Source organism: Poecilia reticulata, chromosome 2, assembly GCF_904066995.2.
Source record: "Poecilia reticulata chromosome 2, P_reticulata-male-v2, whole genome shotgun sequence".
NCBI classification, from domain to species: Eukaryota; Metazoa; Chordata; class Actinopteri; order Cyprinodontiformes; family Poeciliidae; genus Poecilia; species Poecilia reticulata.
In genome coordinates this window covers 119274-140404 of record NC_088831.1, presented here as the reverse complement: position 1 = coordinate 140404, position 21131 = coordinate 119274, and the positions used below count along the sequence as shown (strand labels likewise).

Here is a 21131-nt window from a genome sequence, read left to right as displayed (position 1 = left end):
AAATTAACAGCTTGTCATAAGAGGGAAAAGGGTGTATTGTGTCTCAAAGTCATTTCACTGTGTTTTTGTTCATTTATAAATATTTGGATCAAATAAAATATTTAGTTAGCAAGATAAATATTTAGTTAGAAGCAAAATATTGAGCTCAGAGCTAATTATGAGCTCCGAGCTCATATGTCACCTCACCTACTTGTTTCTTTTCCATTTTTCTTGTCCAACATTTCAGCTTAAAACAAAGAATAAGCTGTTCTAAATGCAATGCAGATGTCTACCAATGGATTTATATCAAAAGTGACAGTGTAATTTTTTGAAGGATTCAGTCTTATGAGTAGAAGTTTTTATTTCTCAAGACCCAGCATTTATTTTGATAGTCCACTTCCTCTTATTGACAGGCGAATTTGCATGTTAGCTAAATATTTACCTTGGAGGGAAATACTTAGCTTGCCAGCTAAGCATTTAGTATGCTAACTAAATATCTAGCTTGCTAAATAAATATCTAGCTTTGTGAATTAAACTATTTTACTTCAAACTGAATATTTAGCTAGGTAGCTAAATATGTAGCTTGGAGCTAAATATTTGGTTAGTAAACCAAATATTTATATTTATATGACTTTCACAAATGAACCCCCATTTTTTTGTCTTGTGACAGACTAAATAACCCAAATTATTGCTGCAAATTTTTCACAGTGTAGTTTTACAAATGACACAATGGCCATTATGACTGAACACTAATTATATTTTCATCAGACCATATGGTATGTCTCCAAAGATGAAGGTCACTGTCCCTGTGTGTGTTTGTAAACTGCAATCTAACTTGTTGATGCTTCTTTTGGTGAAATGACTTCCTTCTTACTGAGTGGCCTTTCAGCCCATGTGGGTACAGACACATTTTACAGTGGATATTGACACTATTTTCCCATCACGTCAAACCAGAAAGTAGTGTGCTGCAGGTGTGTCCTTAAAATACATCCTCGGTGTGTTGTGGATTAAGTCAAATGTCTCAGTTAACCTATCAGAGGCTTCTCAAGCCATGACATCGTTATCTAATTCAGATTCAAAAGTACTTTATAGTGCCTATAATAGGTACTATAAAGATAGGTAATTGTTTAGATAGGTAGTTGTCATTCTGAATGCTAAATAAGTACGTCTGACATATTTTCTCATCATTGTGACTGTCTGCAACTAGAAAGATGTTTTGTGTTTTAATTTGTTTTACTTTTGTGTAACCAGGCTGTTGTGTGTTGCATTTCTGCTCAGGTCCCTCTTGATCTATATTTCAATGGAGTTTTACCTGGCTTAAAAAAGGAAGGAGAACTTTGGTTATTCTAATTCTAATTGAAGTTTGGTCTAATTTATCCTCAGACAGTGAGAAAAATGTGTCATTTTATTCGTTATATGGAAAATTCTGGTTTTCAAGTATATTTCATATGACTTAAGGTTTGATTCCTAAATACATTAACTTCTTAATAATATTTATTTATTAAGAAATTATAGTAATTCAACTGTGAAGTTGAGTCCAGTCCCTGGAGTTGTGATCCAGGCCAGCAGGTCTTGAAACTGGCGCGCGGAGCATTGTGGGATACTGGTTAACGGGTGAAGTCAACATGGCTGCGGCTCTCAGGCATAGGATAGAACCTGCAGGAAGAAGGCCGTGAATGAAGCCCGGTACACACACAGCTCCACCGCCTCTATAGTGGGGTTAAAACCGCCGCGTTCGCCGACTTCTACGCCGCCTGCGGAGGGCCGAGACACTCCCAAACAGCAGCAGATAACAAACAAGTGAGGATAAAGTCTCGTATGAATTCCGACGAGAAGGAGGACTGTGAGTGTGCGACACCACAGGCCGAGACCAGCCCCGCCAGAGGAGCTGCTAGGTGAGGAAACCGAGAGGAGGCAGCCGGGGCTGCCGGGGAGGAGCGAACCGATCAATAGCTAGCCTGCTAGCTAGATAGCTGTTGCTGTTAGTTGCTGTGTGGCTGCAGAACCTCTGCAGCTGCTGTTCTCCCCCAGGTTTGGTTGTTTAATAGGGAATATGTTCTGTCCAGATATTGGCGAGAGGAATTCTGCACACAATGCAGCTGGAGCTAGGAAGCCTGATAGGTTTGCTATGTTAGCCTGCTGGGTCAGCGTCAGAGAGAATCTGTCCGTGACATTTGTCTGACTGACTTCTCTGACAATGGCTGCGAGATTTTCTACAACACAGCAGTTACCACTTATTAATCGTGGTACTACGGTGATATATCAGCAGAAATGTGCTACTGTACCCATAATACAGCAGACGACAAGACCAAGTCTGGTTCCTCTTTTTCTTAGTGGGTTTACATTGTGGTTCTGCATCAGAACAGCTCAGATGAGTCAGTCAGTCTTGACTTTAAATCTTTGTTTTCTCCTTTTAATTAGAGAACAAGAGGAGCCTGACATAGAAAACCCAGAAGCAAGCCGAATGTAAGTAATATATCTGTAGTTACACATTTTCATTCATTCTATTTCCATTCCTCCATTCAGAAACACCAATTTCAGGACATGGTTGTTCACCGAAGATCTAATACAGTGAACCTTAGGTGTTATGTCAGGTTTTTGTGATGTTAAAAATGAGACCAGACACCTCTGCAACATGATGCTGCCACCACCTTACTTCACAGTTGGGACTGTGTTTTGAGGCTTGAAAGCTTTGCCCTTTTTCCTCTAGATGTAAGGAAGGTCATTAAGACCAAACACTTCAGTTATAGTTTTATCAGACCCTGTCTCCAAAAATTAATCAAACTGTCCTTTTGGTTTTGGGTTAGAACTTGATGGTTTGGTATAATCTGTAGAAATGTTACTGATGGGCTTTAGGCATCCTGTCTGACCATTTTCGGTCTGGTCTTGTTTTAACAGTTACAGTAGGGTAAATATTTGATACACCACCGATTTTTCAAGTTTTTCCTCTTCCAAAGAATGAAGAAGTCTGTAAAATTCATCAAAGGGACACCTGAACTGTGAGACAAAAGAAATCCAGACAATCCCATTGTATGATTTTTAATTATTAATTAGCATGTTATTGTCTGAAACTTGATCTCCTAGCAATCTGCAAGAATTCATTCTCTCACAGACCTGTTAGTTCATCTTTACAAAGCCCTCCTGTCCTCTGCTCATTACTTGTATTAGGTACACCAGTGTGAACTGGTTAACTGTATTAAAGGCGACAGTCCACACACTCAATGAGTGAGACTCCAACCTAATTTTTAAACATGGTAACCAGAGGTGTGCTGATCGATCGGTCACCGATCATAATCGGGCCGATTTTTGTGAAAAAGTGCATGATCAGTGATTGGCGATCATTAGCTCTTGTTGCTGATACCGATCACCTGCATATCATTTTGCAGCCTGCCTCTGCAGCTGGTCTCCTCTTTCCTTCACACTGCGCAAACGCGCAGCAACAAATCCTAAGCGATGTGGAACTATAACACACTGAGTGAATGGGGAAGTTTGCGTGTTGCGGCGGAAAATTGAAGCACGTCAAAATGCATCAACACGACGAAGCTAATACGACATAAAAACAATGCCATACCTGACGGAGTTTGGCTACATCGAGGCTCACTGCAGTAAAAAAGACATGGAGGATCAGATAGCAGGTAAAGCAGCGCACAGCTACAAACACTCACCCGGATTAGCATGACGGTCAAAAAGCTAAACAAATAACCCGCAAAATTATTTAAGTCTTCGAGCTGCGATGTAAGACGCTGGTTCTGCTCTCGCTGTTGAATTGCTGCTACGCGCTACAGGTAGTAATATTTCACAGACGGAGCGCCGCTTCTGCTCCACCTGGTAGTGACTCTCACACCGAACCTCTGCTTAAAGCTGCAGCATCTATCTTAAAAAAATAAATTTTACATGCGTATTAAAACTTTCGCTGTCCTAACATGAGACGGATAACATCTGTCTCAATATCATAATTACTCCGCTCAGTCAGAAACAGCCACTCAGAACTAGCAGTAATCAGCTAGCCGCCAAGCTATTAGGAAGTTTTCATTCAGTAACTCAGGATTGTTTATTGTAATGGATCCTGTATTTGCCTTTGAATGTTAAGTTTTATACTTGAATTTTTTTGGCAATGTTGAGAGGTTTTATTTTGGCTCTTTGCATTTTTTAGCCTCTTCAGAGCCTTCATATGTTATCAGTCTGTTAAAGATAGTATTACTGATAGCAGTACAATTTGCAGAATGCCTTTGTTTAGTTTTCTTCTTGGAAAAAGTTATTAAAAACAAGTTCTTGTCTAAATTAAGGTGAATTCATGGTTCCTTTTTCCACATAATGTAACCAGTAGTGTTTATGATTAAAAAAAAAAAAAAAAAAATGTGATCGGTATCGGTGATCGACCCTCATGGGTGATCGGTATCGGCAGGAAAAAAACCTGATCGGCACATCTCTAATGGTAACAATTCACCTTAAAGCTGAGCTTTAAGTTTTGAAACAAAACACCATGCAAATATTTTCAGTGATATGTTGTGTACCCAGGGGCACCGCCAGGAATCTTGGGCCCTCTGACAAAAAATTTGATTGGGTCCCCCCTGCGCTGCTGCTGTTACAATTTTTTGAGTCTATTTGACCCATAAAAAGCGTCACAATTTTAAAGGCTTACAACTTGCTTTCTTTGGTCCAATGTTGATACTAATACAATATTTACTGCTCATGAATTTTACATCCAACAGTCTGCATACAGTATGCAAGTAGGTTATTTAAATTGTTTCTATTAGTTTTAGCTTACTGAAATGTCTCTCCCCACGAGCAACAGTCAAAAGTAATGTGCAAAATATACATGAAGCAATCCAGACCTTAAAAAAAAAAGCCATGTTGTTGCATTTTGTTCAAGTTGCAGTATGTAACTTTAATAAAAAATGTTTTCTCCATGTTTGTTAAAACTGTCACCATGTCGTAGCAGTTTATGAGACAGATAATATGTGAAAACAATCAATCTCCTCCACCTCCTCCCTGAACTACTATTGCTAGCTAAAGTAATTCAACGTTCTGGCCAAAACAACCAATCAGAACCAGGAGGAGGGTCTTAGTGATGTCAATCAACCTCATTCACTCACTACTAAATGTGCTAATGATGGAGAAACGACATATCATTACAAGAAACAGTTTATCTGCCGTCTTTGGTAGCTATGCTAACTAGACTGAGCATTCACAACAGGCTATGCTAGCTGTAGCAGAGCACAGAACAAGGGGCAGGGTGGATGAGCAGCCACATGAGATTGTGATTGACAGCGCTAAAACTCTCCTGCCACTGACTGGTTGTTTCTTTCACTGGGAGAAGGCAGAGGAAATAGATTTTTCACAGATTACCTCTCATACCATACTGTCACAACATAATGACAGTTTTAACAAATATGTGAAAAATATATTTTTTATAAAAGTTACATAGTGCAGCTTTAATTTCACTTAGGAGAGAATGGACAGGAGATGCGTGGGTTAGAGCTGCTGCTGACTGACTCATCTGTTAAGGGACAAGTTAAATATATGAATATGTTGGTACTTTTTTTCCTTAATTCATTAAATGCTAATGAAAAGAAGGCAAACAGTAGTCTGTAGCTAAGCTAATTATGATAAATGACAGACTGGCGACCTGTCCAGGGTGACCCCGCCTCTCGCCCGGAACGTTAGCTTGAGATAGGCACCAGCACCCCTCCCAACCAGAACTAAGGGACAAGGGTGTAAAGAAAATGGATGGATGGATGGTTGATAATCTCACACAGTCTATCCACCTCTCAGAGAAAAGCTGGGTTACAAATTGACACTCTTACCTCTTTTTCTCTCTCCCTCTATTTTTTATTTTTTTTGAAAACCTGATTTTATAACTTTTCTTGGCAGCATAGTAACAGCCACAGTCGTTCTTGTCTTCCACTGACTGCTGCTGAACACTGTCACTGACAATCGCTTTAAGCAGGAACTAACCATTTCATGCAGATCAAATGAGGTTCAGGGCAAATATGGATGTGTGTTTTTTGGTCTGGGAGTAGGAACATTACATTTTTACCACTAAAAACAATCTTCAAAAACATAATATGATTAATTTTGTAATTGACAGGGCCCCAATTTTTTTTTTATTTCTATCAACAAAAATAAATAAATGTGGAGGGTCCCCAGGCCCTTAGAATTACCATAACTCCCCCCCCCCCCCTACACGGCGCCAGTGTGTCATATAAATAGTCACGCTGGGCCAAATTGGAATCTCATTGAAGTCGTTACTTTAAGTTTGTCCGTTTGAAAACTGCAAACAACTGATTCTAACAGCACAACAAAGGCAGTTTTTGATAAATGTTCAGCAATATCTTTCTATCATCACCACCACAAAAAGTTCCAGGCTCAGGTTTTTTAATTATTTTATTTTTTTTTTACTTTTAAGCCCTTCATGGCTTCACTTGAGCCGGCCTTATGCATCCGGCGACAGACTACTACAGACTAAGCTGTAGTAGACTACTGTAAGCTACAGACTAGCTTAGCTAGTACCGCACACGGTACAATGTACGTTATGGTACACGTTACGGTACACATGGCTCCTTCTGCTCAGAGCTCCAGGATACTTGAGAGAGAAGTATTATTTATACTTCTCTCTCAAGTTTGCTCTGGAGCCTTGAAAATAGCCTCTACTATTGTCATCCTCATCGGTTCATGCTCATTGGTCCGTTTCTGTCTTCTGAACACAGGAAGCGTGCAGCTGCCAAACATCTAATAGAGCGCTATTACCACCAGTTAACGGAAGGCTGTGGGAATGAGTCTTGCTCCAACTCCTGGTGTGCCTCATCAGTGGGATTCAGCCGCATGGACAACAACGCGGCGGCAGTCAAAGCTCTCGAGCTCTACAAGGTCAACGCCAAACTATGTGACCCACACCCTTCGAAGAAAGGCACCGCGTCCACGTACCTGGAGAGCAGCGCTCACAGCAACTCGGCCTGCAGCAACAGAAAGCTGAACCATAAAGATGTCCACGCTGTGAGAGACAATTTCAAAGGTGGGTCCATTCAAGACATATGGAACGTTTGCTAAGATGAAGTTTTGCCTTTTCTGTTAATGAAACATTTGTCTCTGTACACAGATATAAATTACCTGACAGAGGAGAAGGTGTACGAGATCTTGGACATCTGTGGAGAGAAGGAGGATTACTCCCCTCTGATCCGGGTAATAGGTCGGGTATTCTCCAGTGCTGAAGGCCTGGTGCAGAGCTTCCGGAGATCCAAACCTCACACAAAGGAGGAGCTAAAGTCCCTCCAAGAAAAGGACGAGGACAAGGATGAAGATGAAAAAGAGGCTGCTGCGTGCTCTGCCACAGCCATGGAGGAAGACTCCCCCACCTCCTCATCGTCACGGCTCGGCGAATGCTCCTCAGGAGAAAACGATGTCCAGAAGTTGGCCCCTGATGAGGTTTCGGTGGACGTTGAAGCCGTGCGGCGGGTCTACGAGCGCTTGCTCTCCAACGAGAAGATAGAGGCTGCTTTCTTGAATGCACTCGTCTACCTCTCACCTAATGTCGAGTGTGACCTGACATACCACAATGTGTATTCAAGAGACCCCAACTATCTGAACCTGTTCGTTATAGTGATGGAGAACAACAACCTGCACAGTCCAGAATACCTGGAGATCGCTCTGCCGCAATTCTGCAAAGCCATGAGCAAACTCCCCCTGGCTGCCCAGGCCAAGCTGACTCGCCTGTGGTCCCACTATAGCGCGGAGCAGATCCGCCGGATGATGGAAACCTTCCAGCAGCTCATCACCTTCAAGGTGATCAGCAACGAGTTCAGCAGCCGCAACCTGGTCAATGACGACGATGCGGTGGTGGCGGCTACCAAGTGCTTGAAGATTGTTTACTATGCAAACGTGCTTGGAGGCGACCTGGACACAGAGAACAACGAAGACGAGGATGAGGAGCCCATCCCGGAGTCCAGCGAGCTCACCTTGCAGGAGTTGCTGGGCGAGGAACGACGGAACAAAAAAGGCCCTCGAGTGGACCCTCTGGAGACAGAGCTGGGAGTCCGCACCAACGACTGCAGGCGGCCGCTCATTCCCTTTGAGGAGTTTGTGAACGAGCCTTTGAACGAAGTGCTGGAAATGGACAAAGACTACACTTTCTTTAAGGTGGAGACAGAAAACAAGTTCTCCTTCATGACCTGTCCCTTCGTCCTAAATGCCGTCACCAAGAACTTGGGCCTGTACTACGACAACCGCATCCGCATGTACAGCGAGCGGAGGATCACGGTGCTCTACAGCCTGGTGCAGGGCCAGCAGCTCAACCCCTACCTGAGGCTCAAAGTGCGCAGGGACCACATCATTGATGACGCTCTGGTCAGGGTACGTGTGGACAATGCCGATGCTTGCTAGCTCCTGCAACCAACGGAGTGTAGTCATACCAGGTTGTTTTGTTGTTCTTGCAGCTGGAAATGATAGCAATGGAGAATCCTGCGGACCTGAAGAAGCAACTGTATGTGGAGTTTGAAGGCGAGCAAGGTGTTGATGAAGGAGGAGTGTCCAAAGAGTTCTTCCAGCTGGTAGTGGAGGAAATCTTCAACCCTGATATTGGTAAGAAATCCCAATAAGTGCTCAAAGTGTCGCCCACATGCTACCCTGACGGTATAAACAGAGTTGGACTCATTCCACAAAATTCTTCTCCTCACTCAAATGAGGATGCTTCTGTTCCACTGTCATGTTTTTGTTTTTCCTTCGTTCAGGCATGTTCACATACGATGAACACACCAGGTTGTTCTGGTTCAACTCGTCGTCGTTTGAAAATGAAGGCCAGTACACACTGATCGGCATCGTCCTCGGCCTGGCCATCTATAACAACTGCATCCTGGATGTGCACTTTCCCATGGTCGTCTACAGGAAGCTGATGGGAAAGAAAGGAACTTTCAGGGACTTGGCTGATGCTAATCCAGTGAGCTTCACTTCAGGATCGGTTCAAGCAGCAGTTGATGAGTTGAAGGTTTTGCTGACATTGAGTTGTGTTTTGAAAGGTTTTGTACCAGAGTTTGAAGGAGCTGGTGGAGTACGAGGGCAATGTGGAGGAGGACATGATGATCACCTTCCAGATCTCCCAGACGGACCCGTTTGGTAACAGACTCATGTACGATTTGAGGGAAAATGGGGACAAGATTCCAGTGACGAATGAAAACCGAAAGGTGAGGCTGACTGATGCCACCCTTGTTCTTCACTTTAACACTTTCTGCTACTACCTGCTGATGATGTCTGTTTCCACAGGACTTTGTAGCTCTGTATTCTGAATATATTTTAAACAAAAGCGTTGAGAAACAGTTCAAAGCATTCAGGAGAGGCTTCCACATGGTCACCAACGAGTCGCCGCTGAAGTACCTGTTCAGACCAGAGGAGATTGAGCTCCTGATCTGCGGCAGCAGGGTGAGATCTGGAAACATTTGTCAGGAATCGGGAGTTTTCTTTGTGTCTGAGAACCTGGGTTTGAGGTCCTCTTTCTCTCATTCAGAACCTGGACTTTCAAGCTCTTGAGGAAACAACGGAGTATGACGGCGGTTATAACAAAGACTCTCGAATTATTAAGTAAGAAAGCAAGTTTTTCTCTAGGTCTGCATTATTATTGTGTGTTAAAGATGTGGTCTGTCTGTTTCTTCCTTGTGACCATTCTTCCCTTCCTTTTGTGCTTGCTTTCTTCACTTTTCCTTCTTTTCATCATAACCCCATTTGATCCCTGTGTTTCCTTTTTTCATTGCTCTTTTCTTAACTTTTCCTTTCCTTTAATAATTTTTCTTTCCTTCATTCCTGTCCCTTTATTTCTTTTAACTTTTTTCTTTCTTTCTTTCTTTCCTTCCCTTTTTTCTTTCTGTACCTTCTTGTCTTTTTCTTTGCTTTTTTTCATTCCCCTTTTCCTTCCTCATTTGCTTTTTTTCCTTCCTCTCTTACTCCCTCCTTCCTATTCTGATGTAAACCTGGAGGTTTAGTGACTCTATAAGCTGGAGACTCTGTAGTTTTTCCACTACATTTGGTTAGAGAACTTAAACCATAAACATGCAGAATGTGATAAGAACCAGCAGGTGAAGAGTATTTCTCCAGAGGTTGATTCCATGCTGTGATGACAGCTTCTGTTCTGACTGTGGGATTTGTCTCCTGCAGGGAATTCTGGGAGACGTTGCATTCTTTCAGTGAGGAGCAGAAGCGCCTCTTCCTGCAGTTCACCACCGGTACTGACAGAGCGCCTGTGGGCGGGCTCGGCAAGCTGAAGATGATCATAGCCAAGAATGGCCCAGACACAGATAGGTGAGGTGTCACCATGATAACCATCCTGCTCCAATAGGCCGCCGGTCAGTCACACAAGGTTCCACAGGTCAGAAGGAGAGCTTCCTGTCTCGCTGAGTCAGAATGTGAGGCTGACCCAGCCTCTCATTCTCAGTCAGTCTGAAGAAAATATTCAGCAAAATTAGGGTTTGTAATTCATTATTAACAGGCAAATTCAAACACGCACAAAAATAAAGTTATAACAAACATAATTGCATAAACGACTCAAAGGCACATGCTTCCTAAAGAGAAATATCCTTTAATGCCCCACAGTGAGGAGGTTCGGGTTAACCAGCTGCTAGTTAGAGGTAGTAAACTTATTAAAAAAAAAAAAATTATATATATATATATATATATATATATATATATATATAGGAACAGAGACTGTAGAGTAAGGGGTAAATTTATGAAAATATATTGTCCAGTTATTAACATTATTTAACATAGACACTTAAACTGCTAACAGTTTGTCAAAATGACATTTTTAAATTATATATCTTTCTAAGCAAGGGCTGAATTGTTTCCTACTCATTGCATTTAATTATATTTTTGGTCTTTACTAGAAAGAACCCTAAGATAATACTGCCAATGTTTTGAAAACAGTGTCAAATATTTTTCTTAGGATCAGTATTGAGCTTAAAATATTACTGTTGTAACACCACCAGTAGGAGGCGCATTCGCCTAGTAAACTCTATTTTCCTGTCCTTCCTTCCTTTATTCTTCCTTAGTTCTTCGTTTTTCCTGAACTTTCTGCCGTCATGTTTTTCTGTCTGCAGGTTACCGACATCCCACACTTGCTTTAACGTCCTGCTGCTGCCAGAATACAGCAACAAGGATAAGCTGAGAGAGAGACTGCTGAAAGCCATCACCTATGCCAAAGGGTTTGGCATGCTCTGAGCCCCCACTACTAACAGACTCCTTCTCAGAAAGCTCATGAATCCCCAACCCGCCCCGTCCTGCCCCTCCTTTATCAGACACAATCCAAACGGTGACAGAACACAGACCAGGAGGAGAACGAAAGGACAAACGGTTCCAACTGAGCACTCTAGTAGTTTTGCTGCTGCGTCTGCATCATCTTCCCTCAGTCAGTGTAAGCACAGAGGCCTCCTGAACTTCCCACTCCCACATCCACAGTATGTGAATGTGTTGCAGCCTCCTTTTGGGTTTTCCATGTATAGAGAGGATGGTTTTCCTTATTTATTTTTACGTTTCAGTGGGTTATCACATGGCTGCTTGTTGTTAGCTTCCCTAATCTGGGAAAAGGGGGACAGAATCCAGTCAACAAAAACAGGATGTTAAGATAACCTGGTCTAACAGATGATTGAAGGTTCCCCACTAAAGAAAGAGCTTCACTGACCATTCCACTCTACTGTTGCTTAAACACAATTCAGATCAAGGTAAGCATTGGGAAAATTACTGTCTGTCCTTTGGTCCAAAATGGCACATCATCTAAATTACTGTTCAAGTTTGTTTCTGGGCATTTGTTCTTGCTCTGGGTGGGGGTTTGGTGGGATGGGGGTACACCACAGGTAAGAATCAAATCTTATCGGATCAGAGCTGTGTAAAGTGCACTTAGACATTTTCAGAATGTTTTGTTTTTTTCTTTCTTGGCCACAGGTTGCCATGATTGTTTGGAAATTTTCATTTCCTTGTCTTCCTGTGTTGACAATTCCAAATAAAAACAGTGTTTATATATACGAGTGCAGTAGAAACTGCATCACCATATCGTACAACATCTACACATGTAGATTAAAGAGGATGTTCTCCATGTGTCAACCTCCCAGGGAAACCAGATATTCACAAATGCTGTGTATAAAACAACCTGCTTTAGCTATTTGTGACAATGAATCAAGCTAAACTGCCTGTTTAGGATCACAAAAAATATTTTTGTTTGGTTAATATCAGAGTAGGGAAACGTTCTTCAAATGCACGTTTTCTTCCATTGCCTCGGGATTTGGTAGAATTTCCTTTGAGCTCAAGTCATGAAGGTTTCGTTCCATTAGCTCCCCACATAACTGATTTAGTAGAGCTCCATTACACACATTTTCACCTCTTATCACTAATTTTCTTAGGTCTGAGGTCAGGATGTTTTGGACACTACAAAACACAGACTTTAATCAGTTTTAGCTTTTTCAAAAATGAAATTTTTAGGGATTTGATTTTTTTGGACATCCTTAAATGTGATTTTCCTTGTGAGCATCTTTACAAACCGTAATCTGGCTTTTCACTTTGGTTTTTCAGTTGAGGCTTCTTCATTGCTGAGCAGCGTTTCAGGCCATCTTGACACAGGGCTCGTTTCACTTTTAGCTGTTGTTCTGGTGTCGAGTCACATTTCACACCAGAACCCATTCACCTGTGGGAAACAGAACCCATCTTCTTCCACAGTGATATGTCAAGACACTCCCATGCTGTTTGTAGTTGCATATAACAGTTTTAGCAGATGTGGTACCTTCAAGTATCTCAAACATAAACTAGATTTGAGGTTCACAGTTTTCATTTCTTAGCTGAGTTCTTTAATTTGTGACGATGTCACACAAGGAATCAGTTTGAGATCTTGCGTTAAAATACACCAGAAGCTTCATCTGCGCTATACCCCAAATAGCTTAAAGACACAGGAATCTTGGTGTATGTAAATAATAAACATCTTGTATTTAGAAAATAGAAATAATTTAGGTAATCCTGGTGGCCCTAAAACAGCTTTTTCTACTTTAAAGTCAGACAGGAAATGAAAAGGTTGGATGTTTCATGCTGTGGTGTATGTAAATATCTGGTTCCAGCTCAATTCATTTACTAACCGTTTGTCAGGTAAAAACTCCAGTTTATTTCATCCACTTTTGGTTTTAATGTTGAACACTTAGGAGGCTCACACTGCAGCAGCTTATCTGGAACCTTCTGCACAGGCAGAGTCAAGGAGATCCCAATAGATCTCAACAGTTGGACTTCTCTGGTCTTTAGTTCTTGGACTGTAGTAAGTGGTGGGACACCACCATGAGTAGAAGAACCCTACCAAAGGTTTGCTGACCTGTCAGAAAATCCACAAGTCACTTAGTCTCAGGCAAAGCTCCGTGGTGACTTTCCTAGTAGTTCATCTGGGCAAGACGTTCCGACCTGTATTTGGATCTCTGATGTATGCCGTGGAAAATGCATCATCTAAACGAACTATATGAGCCACTTCCTTATGAACCATTAAAGAAATTACTATGAATGTAAATGTAATTTTGTTTGCATACAGACCAGGCAGAAACAATAAAAGGAACTATGAAAAAGATCTTGTTATATTTTACCAATTAGTAAGAGGACCTGATAATCTGGCATCGTGTATTATAACCGTACAAATGCCCGACATTTTCATCTTCAAACATTGTCCATCTTAACTTTTTCAGATCTTCAGTTTTAAAAGATGTTCTCTAATTCATACATAAACCCACTAATATGGTCCCCAGCAGGTTCAGATGTGTGGAAATGGCTTCCACACATCTGAAGCTATTTCCAGAAATATTTTGACCATTTTATTTTGGCTGTGTTGGCGGAGTACCAAAATAGTTTTTCGGGACCTGGATTTGAAGATTAGTCCATAAAATTTGAGATTTGCGTTGTGGGAAGACATTTCCAGAATCTTAATGTTAGCATGCATATTCTTTCCAAAACCAACCTGAAATTATTCATGCAGCTGGCAAATTTCAATTCCAGATGATTTCAACTCCAAGGAGTTTGTTTCTGAATCTGACAGGTTTATGGATAATTTTGAGCTAATTGCATAGATCTTGCATAAAGCTGAGCAATGTTGACCTTTAATATTTCAGTCACTTTGTACCATTCAAGCATCCTCACAACTTGATGCCTCTGCCGGCAACATGTGGGTACTTGGTACAGTGTGTCCTGAGATTGAATGCGTGACCTGGACTCTTCTTCTAAACAGACATTGTGTCTCATCTTCACTGTAAGACATTTTAATTATCAATGTGGAACCCCGTTTTTGGTAGGTGCTCTCTGTGCTGGTGGTTTCACTGTAGGTTATGGAAGTGGAGTTCTAGAAACTTCCAGAAGATGGCAAGGATCATCCCTTGGTAGTTCCTGGGATGATCCTACACCGTCTCCATTTATACTTCCAAAGAACATCTGCTAAATATGATGGATACTTTAATCTGATGGCCTTAATTAAAACCCCACTAGATGGCAGGATTAGGTAGGAATTCAAATGTCACATTAAGGCTACTACAACTGATTGGTATAGAGTTAGACATTCATTATAGATTAATCTCTTCATTGAGTCATTGTATCTATATCTCATCTTCTTTTCTGACCATTTTAGGTAGAGAAGCATCGTGTTCTTATTGTCATCAGTACAGTTTTTTTAAACTTTGAAGTCATAATGGATTGGGTGATATTTATCATGGTTCTGTTAGCATTGCTTTTGTGTTCAGCCCCTGTAGACCTTACTAGGCTCATCCTTATGAGCCCACCTGGAAAGACACAATGGAGAACTTAAAAGGCAACCTTTTTATTTTAGAATATTTTGTATGGGGATAGTGAGTAGAAACACTGTCCAACTGTTTCATTTAGTGAGTATAAAAGTTCTAAAGTGCCAAAGATGACGAGCTTTCACTATCTCTTTGTAGACTCATTTCCCAGCAAACATCACTCATCAACTCTGAGGCTTTTGACCTCATTTGATAAGTTAGTGAGCCGCTGATTGAGTTTACGCTGAGAGGATTCATATTGATTTCTAAGCTTTTGAAGTTTGATTGTCATGACGTCCACACTGCCTTCAATCTGGTTGACTTTATCCTCCAAATCCTTGGCATCAACAGCAGCTACCAGTGACTCATCTATGAGATTATCTTTCATCAAAATGGCCCTTCCCTTGTCCTCTAGAGCATATTTAGCATCAGGATATTCAACGAGAGCCTCCATTAGATCATCTTTAGATAGTGCAAACAAATCCGAGTAGCCAACACTTCGGATGTTGGCAGTTCTCCGGTTTCCTGCTTTGCTGCCTTTTATTCCAAGGATGCTGATTTCTCCAAAATATGCCCCATCACTGAGGACAACAAATTGTGTCACCCCATCATCTGCCACAACAGCTAGCTTTCCTTCTTTGATTATGTACATTTCCCTGCCAATGTCCCCTTTTTTACAGATGTAGTCACCAGGGCTGAAGACCTGAGGTTGAAGCTTTAGAACCAACTCCACAAGTAAACCTGCTTCACAGTCTTGAAAGATACGTACTTTTCTCAGAGTCTCCAGGTGGACGTTGATGGCTATCTCAGCCTTAAGCTTGTCAGGCAGATTCTTTAGTACCAGTTTCTCATCACAGGACTTCCCCTCTGTCCACAAGTAGTCAAACCACTTCACTACCCTTGCCTCCAGATCTTTTGTGACCTTCCGAAATTGCATATACTGCTTGATTGAGTCAATCTTGGCCTGAAACTCCACTCGTGCAGCATTCATGTTGGAAATCATGGCACCAACATTGCCTACAATTGTTGCAAAGATCAAAACCCCAGTGAGAAAATCAGCTACAACAAAAAAGTACTCTATGTCCCTGACTGGAGGTGGGGTCTCTCCAATGGTTGTCAAGGTAAGAGTGGACCAGTAAAAACAGTAGATATACTGTCTGGTCAGACTAGCATATACAGGATTGCTTATGTTAGGATATACCCATGTGTCTGAACCAAAACCAAGAACCTTGGAGACAGCAAAGTAGAGACAAGCATTCCAGTGAATAATGATGATAATGTAAAGTACCAGATTTGCAATTCGAAAGATGTTTGGAAAATTTGTTCGAGTTTCCGTCCGGTCAAAGAACTCAAAGAGTCGAGCTAACCTAAAGAGACGGTTGAACCTCCACTCTGGGTTGTTGATTCCAATATGAAGAAATACAAAGTCAGTAGGGATGATGGACATCATATCTAACTTAAACTGCCGGGTCTTCATGTACTTTTCTTTTAGTATCTTTGCATCCTTCACAAGCAGTCCTTGCTCCAAGAAACCTGTTGGAACATTGCAAGCTTTAGGAAGTGAACCGTCTGTGAAAAAAAACTGAAAGAAGTAACTGCCTTTGCTTACCAGTCCTGGCTCTCACAAAGGTGTCTACATAGTAGATAACATCTGATATGTAGTCCAAAGCCATCCACAGTGTTGAGTTAGCATATTGGAGTTCATTAAAACATGCCCTACGTGGAAGCAAAATCATCAAGAAAAAGTTGAGAATAGTGAATGAAAGTAAAATGATATATGAAATTGATTTAGAAAATTACATAAACCAAAACCTTGCCACAAGAAACATCAGGTTGTAGAAGACCGGCACAGAGACTGTGCACAGCCAGTTGTAATACGTATCGGTAGCAGGATCCATGATCCACACCTCCTTCCTGGTTGATGATAAGCCACAGTGAGAAGTCAACTTCATTAGTGAGGACAGTGTACTATTCAATACCAAACCCATGAAGCTTGACTTTATAAAAAAAGTATGACAAATAGAGCACCAGTAGACATACAGTAAATGTCTTTAACCTCTCAAGAGGACATCAGTGTACCACTCAAATTCAAGAAAAAGATTAAGGTGCTTACGGTGGTTCTTTTTTATCATCCTTTTTGTCATCTTTTTTATCGTCCTTCTTTTCCTCCTTCTTTTCATCTTTCTTTTCCTCCTTTTTCCTAAAAATCAATTGTAAAAAGTCAGATTAGGGGAACTTGTGCTGCCTTGTCAGTAAGGAATCTCACAGTTAAATAGACTGGTGGTTCTGAATACAAATCAGGCATAATATTATGACCAGTAAAGTGAATACATTTTTGTTCAGTGATACATGTACATATTTCACATGACTCATCAATTCAATTCAATTCAAAATATGAAACTGATATGTTATATAGATCCATTTCACACAGAGCCAATGAAAACCCACTTTTTACTTTCTGACATGTATTTCGTAAGAACACCTCTACACCATGTGCATTTAAAAAGGACAAATGTTCAGTGTCCATTGACAACAAAATCTTGGCTTCAGCTAGTTTGCGGTGCCTGTCTCTGCTGTTGAATCATGAACATTTGAGATTTATATTTTATTCTGAGTTCTTCTCCAACCTCCTACATGAACTCCTGATGAGCTCTGTTCAGGATTGTCCATTGATCGGGCCATTATCAATTACCGTACTTTTTTTTTTTTTGATACAATCACTCATTGGAAGATTCATCACAGTTTCATGTTTCCCATTGTATATTCCTGGAGTACCAAAGTCCAGAAAGTACCAAGGTGTTACAAAGTCATAAAAATGGCTTTGCAGAACTTCATACACACACAGTAATTAATAACTGTCTGATCTGTTCTTAAATTTCTTTAGATTGGGGCTTGATGTGATACTTTTTGAAATCTTTTACACTACTTCATGATGCCAGACATACCATGTGTACTAAAGTAAACAACAGATATTCCAGAATTTGGAAAGGGAAGATGTTTTTGAAAAAAAAAAAACAACAAGTCTACCTTAGAAACTTGATGCATCCAGAAAACCCAGAATTGAAAGCAGATGTAGTCTTTATTCATTGTCCTGAACTTTGAGATGTAGGCATGTTCATTCATGATCAACCCCATAACCCCGTTCACAAAACACTTTGACTTAGGACTTACAGCAAGTATTTTGGGTTGATGTTAACCCTTCACTGTTATGCAGACTTTCTGATTCAAGGTTGAAATGAAGCATTGGCAAAAGGACAGTACAACCATCCACTGACTTCAACTAGGCTTTATGCTCTTCACAGCCTTATGACTAAAAAGATTTATAAAGAGGCTCATCTGACATAAATTCATGAGATAATTTGTAACTTACCCATCGTTATTGTTGGAGTTGTTTGTGTTTTGAGCAGCTAGGGGCCACTGTTTCTCCCTGCAACAGGAACAAATGGAAAAGTTAATTCATTTTCATGAAGTCCCCCAGCATACAGAGTGAGAAACATCGGGCTAAATGCTAAGCTACATATGAAGAACTACATGCTCACCGATCTTTCCTCTGGTTGCCGAGGCCGGACTCTTCTGGACCAATGCTGCTCCTTCCAAAGCGTGTCATGTTTGAAAGCCTTTGAGAAGAGAACCAAAAAAAAATATTTGCTGGTTAGAAAAATAGTGAGTCTTGCCTGAGATTGTAGTTGTAATGAAATACACATCAAATAAGCCTCCTGAAAGTCATAATCTTTATCTGCAGGTTCAGAAACCTGAGCTTTTAAAATAATTCTTGTTTTTTGTCTTATTGCAAGTTGGGATAAAATAAAATATGCAATGTTGTGGGATTGGGTCTCTTGTGATGCCAACTAATAATAATAATTCTCCTCCAGACCTCAAACATGCTGATGAAATCACCAAGTCAGAGCCAACACCAAGTAAGAGATCAAAATGGGTACGCTGAAGTGAACCCACACTTGTTCCTGGTTCAGTTTTCACAGATTCAACTGTTCTTTACGTTTTCTGTGAAACATAAGTCTGAATTATTTGTAGAAAATCTGTGTATTTGTTTGTAGAAAGAAAATGCAGCTTGGGAAGCTGATTTCAGCTGTGTCTTTGTATTTACAAAGACACAATGCTACTTGACATGCTACTGGCTAGGATTAGCAAATTCGCCTCCTTGGCAGTGACTGGCTGTACTCCCAATATAAGGAAGACTGTGGATGTTAGTGCCAAGACATTTTCCACTGTATTAATTCACATTCAGGTATATTTGGTATTTGAACTGTTAAAAATGGCAATTATAAGCATTTTTAGAGGTGGTCTCAAGGATTTGCAGATTTTAGTACACAAGATCAACTTTGAGGACTCATTCTAGAAATATGTACATATTTTTTCATAAATGACAGTAACAGAAATTGCAATATCTAAGTACAATTGAGTATTTCCTCGTTTGCTACAGACACACAAACATATTTTTGGCACAAATGGAACCCCATAATCCACTGTTTAGTGAGGCTTTGTCTGCTCTCACCTGGACAGCAGTCCTGCTCTTATTGCCTGTTGCTGGGGCTCCATCCTGTAACACAGGACAATTAGACTGGTACACGGGTGCTATGACAACACATAACATAAATATTAATGAGTCAATTCCTCATAGAAAACATTTTTTTTCCAAAGATAGGCACCAAAATCTCTGGCTTCACTGGTTACTTTTGCTATTTTAGAAAATAAAAATGGTACTTCTGACTCATACCACAGACAATTGAGATAGTAACTGGTGTAAGTGTACATATAATTTTATTTTATTAATCCTGAGTTTGAAAGGTTTTGTCTGATTTCATGTTAAAGAGAGAGAAAAACAAAATTCAGTGTCATGTATATACCAGAGTCTGTTTATTTTAAAGATAATCAGTTTTACACAGGTACAGCAGTGCTGCAGACCAACCAGGTTTAATTGTAACTTTCTCCCACAAGTCCAAACACTCCACCTTCTGTCCTGCCTTCTTTGCTTCTTTCATTTTAAGACATCTATGATTTGTCTTCTTTAGCCTCCCGGTAACAATGACAGCATTCCTGAAGAGGCAAAACCCAAAGTCCAGGCCAATGTCATCCCTCTCTACTGCACTAACAAGGTATCAAATCCTTATTAACTTCTTTCTTTCTTAAAAACAGCCTTTTCCCTCCTTTTTTCTCCAAATCAATGCATTTATTTTTTTCCCACATTCCAGAGAGAGGAGGATGCTGATAAAATCGGGGAGATCATCCAGGTTTTTATAATTAATTCAGGCACAAACTTCAGTTTTTACATTAGAAACTATTTATCTCATGACTGCAAACTGAATGTGCAGATGACATCTCTGAATTATAAATAAAACCATAATTAGTTTGTGTTTGGTCACATTAGCTCATTAAGCCTCTACAGTACAGTTCACTGAAATCCTTTTCTCCCAGATTACGGAAACTAAAATTAGATTTTCAGACCAACGTGACTCGCTAAGCCCCAGTCTCAAGTAGTTTTCTTCACTTTAACCACCTCAGCTGTTGAAATTTACCTGCGTGTAAATGATGATGATGATGATGATGAAGATGATGATGAGGAGCGTCTGTGACTGCAGAGGATTCAGGGTGAGCTCTGACTAATTTTCATCCTGCTGTTTCACACCAAACAAAGCAACACTCTCCTCCAGAAAGTAACACATCACCAGGAAGGAATCGCAGTCCGACCCCCAGCGCAGCTCAGTGAATGAAGTCGTCTCCTCGCTCTGCTGAGTTCATCTTCTGCTGGTGGAGGAAATCCTTATCGCAGTGACACCTCCCAGCAGGAGGTGAGAGGAGGAGGAGGAGGAAGTGAGACATTTCTCCTCCCTCAGCTGTGAACCTCTTCCAGGTCGTTGAATCCTGCTGGACTGAGGTATCTTAAACATCTTTTTAGAATCATTTATATTTCCCAATCAGAAGATATTAGTTCAGTGACACCACTAATCTTTGAGCATTAATGATTCTGTGATGTAAAAAAAAAAAAAGAACTCATGACCAGTAGTGGCTTGGCTTTTGATTTGGGCCATAAAGGCAGCTGCCCAGAGCTGCATCACAAATAGGATGCAAAATGTTCCTTTATAATTTAGCTCAGCTTCTAACAAGCTGAAAAAGGTTTCTATTGCTTTCATGCACGTTGAGACGAAACTTGACTTGGAATCTGTCTGTATGATTGAAAAAAAAAATTTATTTTGGTAAAGTGACTTGAGGTGACACGAGTTGTGATTTGCCACTATATCCATTTGAAACCAAATGTTTACATAAAAAAAAAAGACATCTCTTTTTCTCACTGTTTGAAGTTAAATCAAACCAAACTCCTCCCTTTATGTCAGTTAGAATTACAAAAATAATTTCTATTAGCTAGATGCTACA

General features: G+C 40.6%; 2 protein-coding genes across 2 annotated transcripts; one reads left to right on the top strand and one right to left on the bottom strand.

Moving 5' to 3' along the window:
* The first annotated feature begins 1566 nt into the window (after window positions 1-1566).
* Window positions 1567-11978, top strand: LOC103477069 (ubiquitin-protein ligase E3A). The gene is made up of 11 exons (XM_008429962.2): window positions 1567-1874; window positions 2401-2445; window positions 6690-6994; window positions 7079-8328; window positions 8412-8556; window positions 8706-8911; window positions 8991-9155; window positions 9235-9390; window positions 9476-9549; window positions 10120-10263; window positions 11058-11978. Exons 1-11 carry the CDS (start codon window positions 1798-1800, stop codon window positions 11176-11178), a joined length of 2688 nt encoding a protein of 895 aa, XP_008428184.1. The 5' UTR covers window positions 1567-1797; the 3' UTR covers window positions 11179-11978.
* A 2788-nt stretch (window positions 11979-14766) lies between these two features.
* On the bottom strand, window positions 14767-20383 carry LOC103477065 (cyclic nucleotide-gated channel alpha-3-like). Its single transcript, XM_008429949.3, has 8 exons — window positions 20276-20383; window positions 19255-19299; window positions 18281-18358; window positions 18112-18168; window positions 16855-16941; window positions 16554-16655; window positions 16351-16457; window positions 14767-16274 (listed from the first exon to the last, which is right to left on the bottom strand). The coding sequence occupies exons 2-8, from the start codon at window positions 19296-19298 to the stop codon at window positions 14920-14922; spliced, it is 1830 nt and encodes a 609-aa protein (XP_008428171.1). The 5' UTR covers window position 19299; window positions 20276-20383; the 3' UTR covers window positions 14767-14919.
* Between the last annotated feature and the right edge of the window lie 748 nt (window positions 20384-21131).

Coding starts and splice junctions, on each gene's coding strand:
- LOC103477065 (XM_008429949.3), bottom strand. CDS start 19,298: ATGGAGCCCCAGCAACAGGCAATAAGAGCAGGACTGCTGTCCAG. Junction 18,359..19,254: donor AGAGCAGGACTGCTGTCCAG/GTGAGAGCAGAC, acceptor CTCTTCTCAAAG/GCTTTCAAACATGACACGCT. Junction 18,169..18,280: donor GGCAACCAGAGGAAAGATCG/GTGAGCATGTAG, acceptor TTCCTGTTGCAG/GGAGAAACAGTGGCCCCTAG.
- LOC103477069 (XM_008429962.2), top strand. CDS start 1,798: ATGAATTCCGACGAGAAGGAGGACTGTGAGTGTGCGACACCACAGGCC. Junction 2,446..6,689: donor AACCCAGAAGCAAGCCGAAT/GTAAGTAATATA, acceptor TTCTGAACACAG/GAAGCGTGCAGCTGCCAAAC. Junction 9,550..10,119: donor AAAGACTCTCGAATTATTAA/GTAAGAAAGCAA, acceptor TGTCTCCTGCAG/GGAATTCTGGGAGACGTTGC.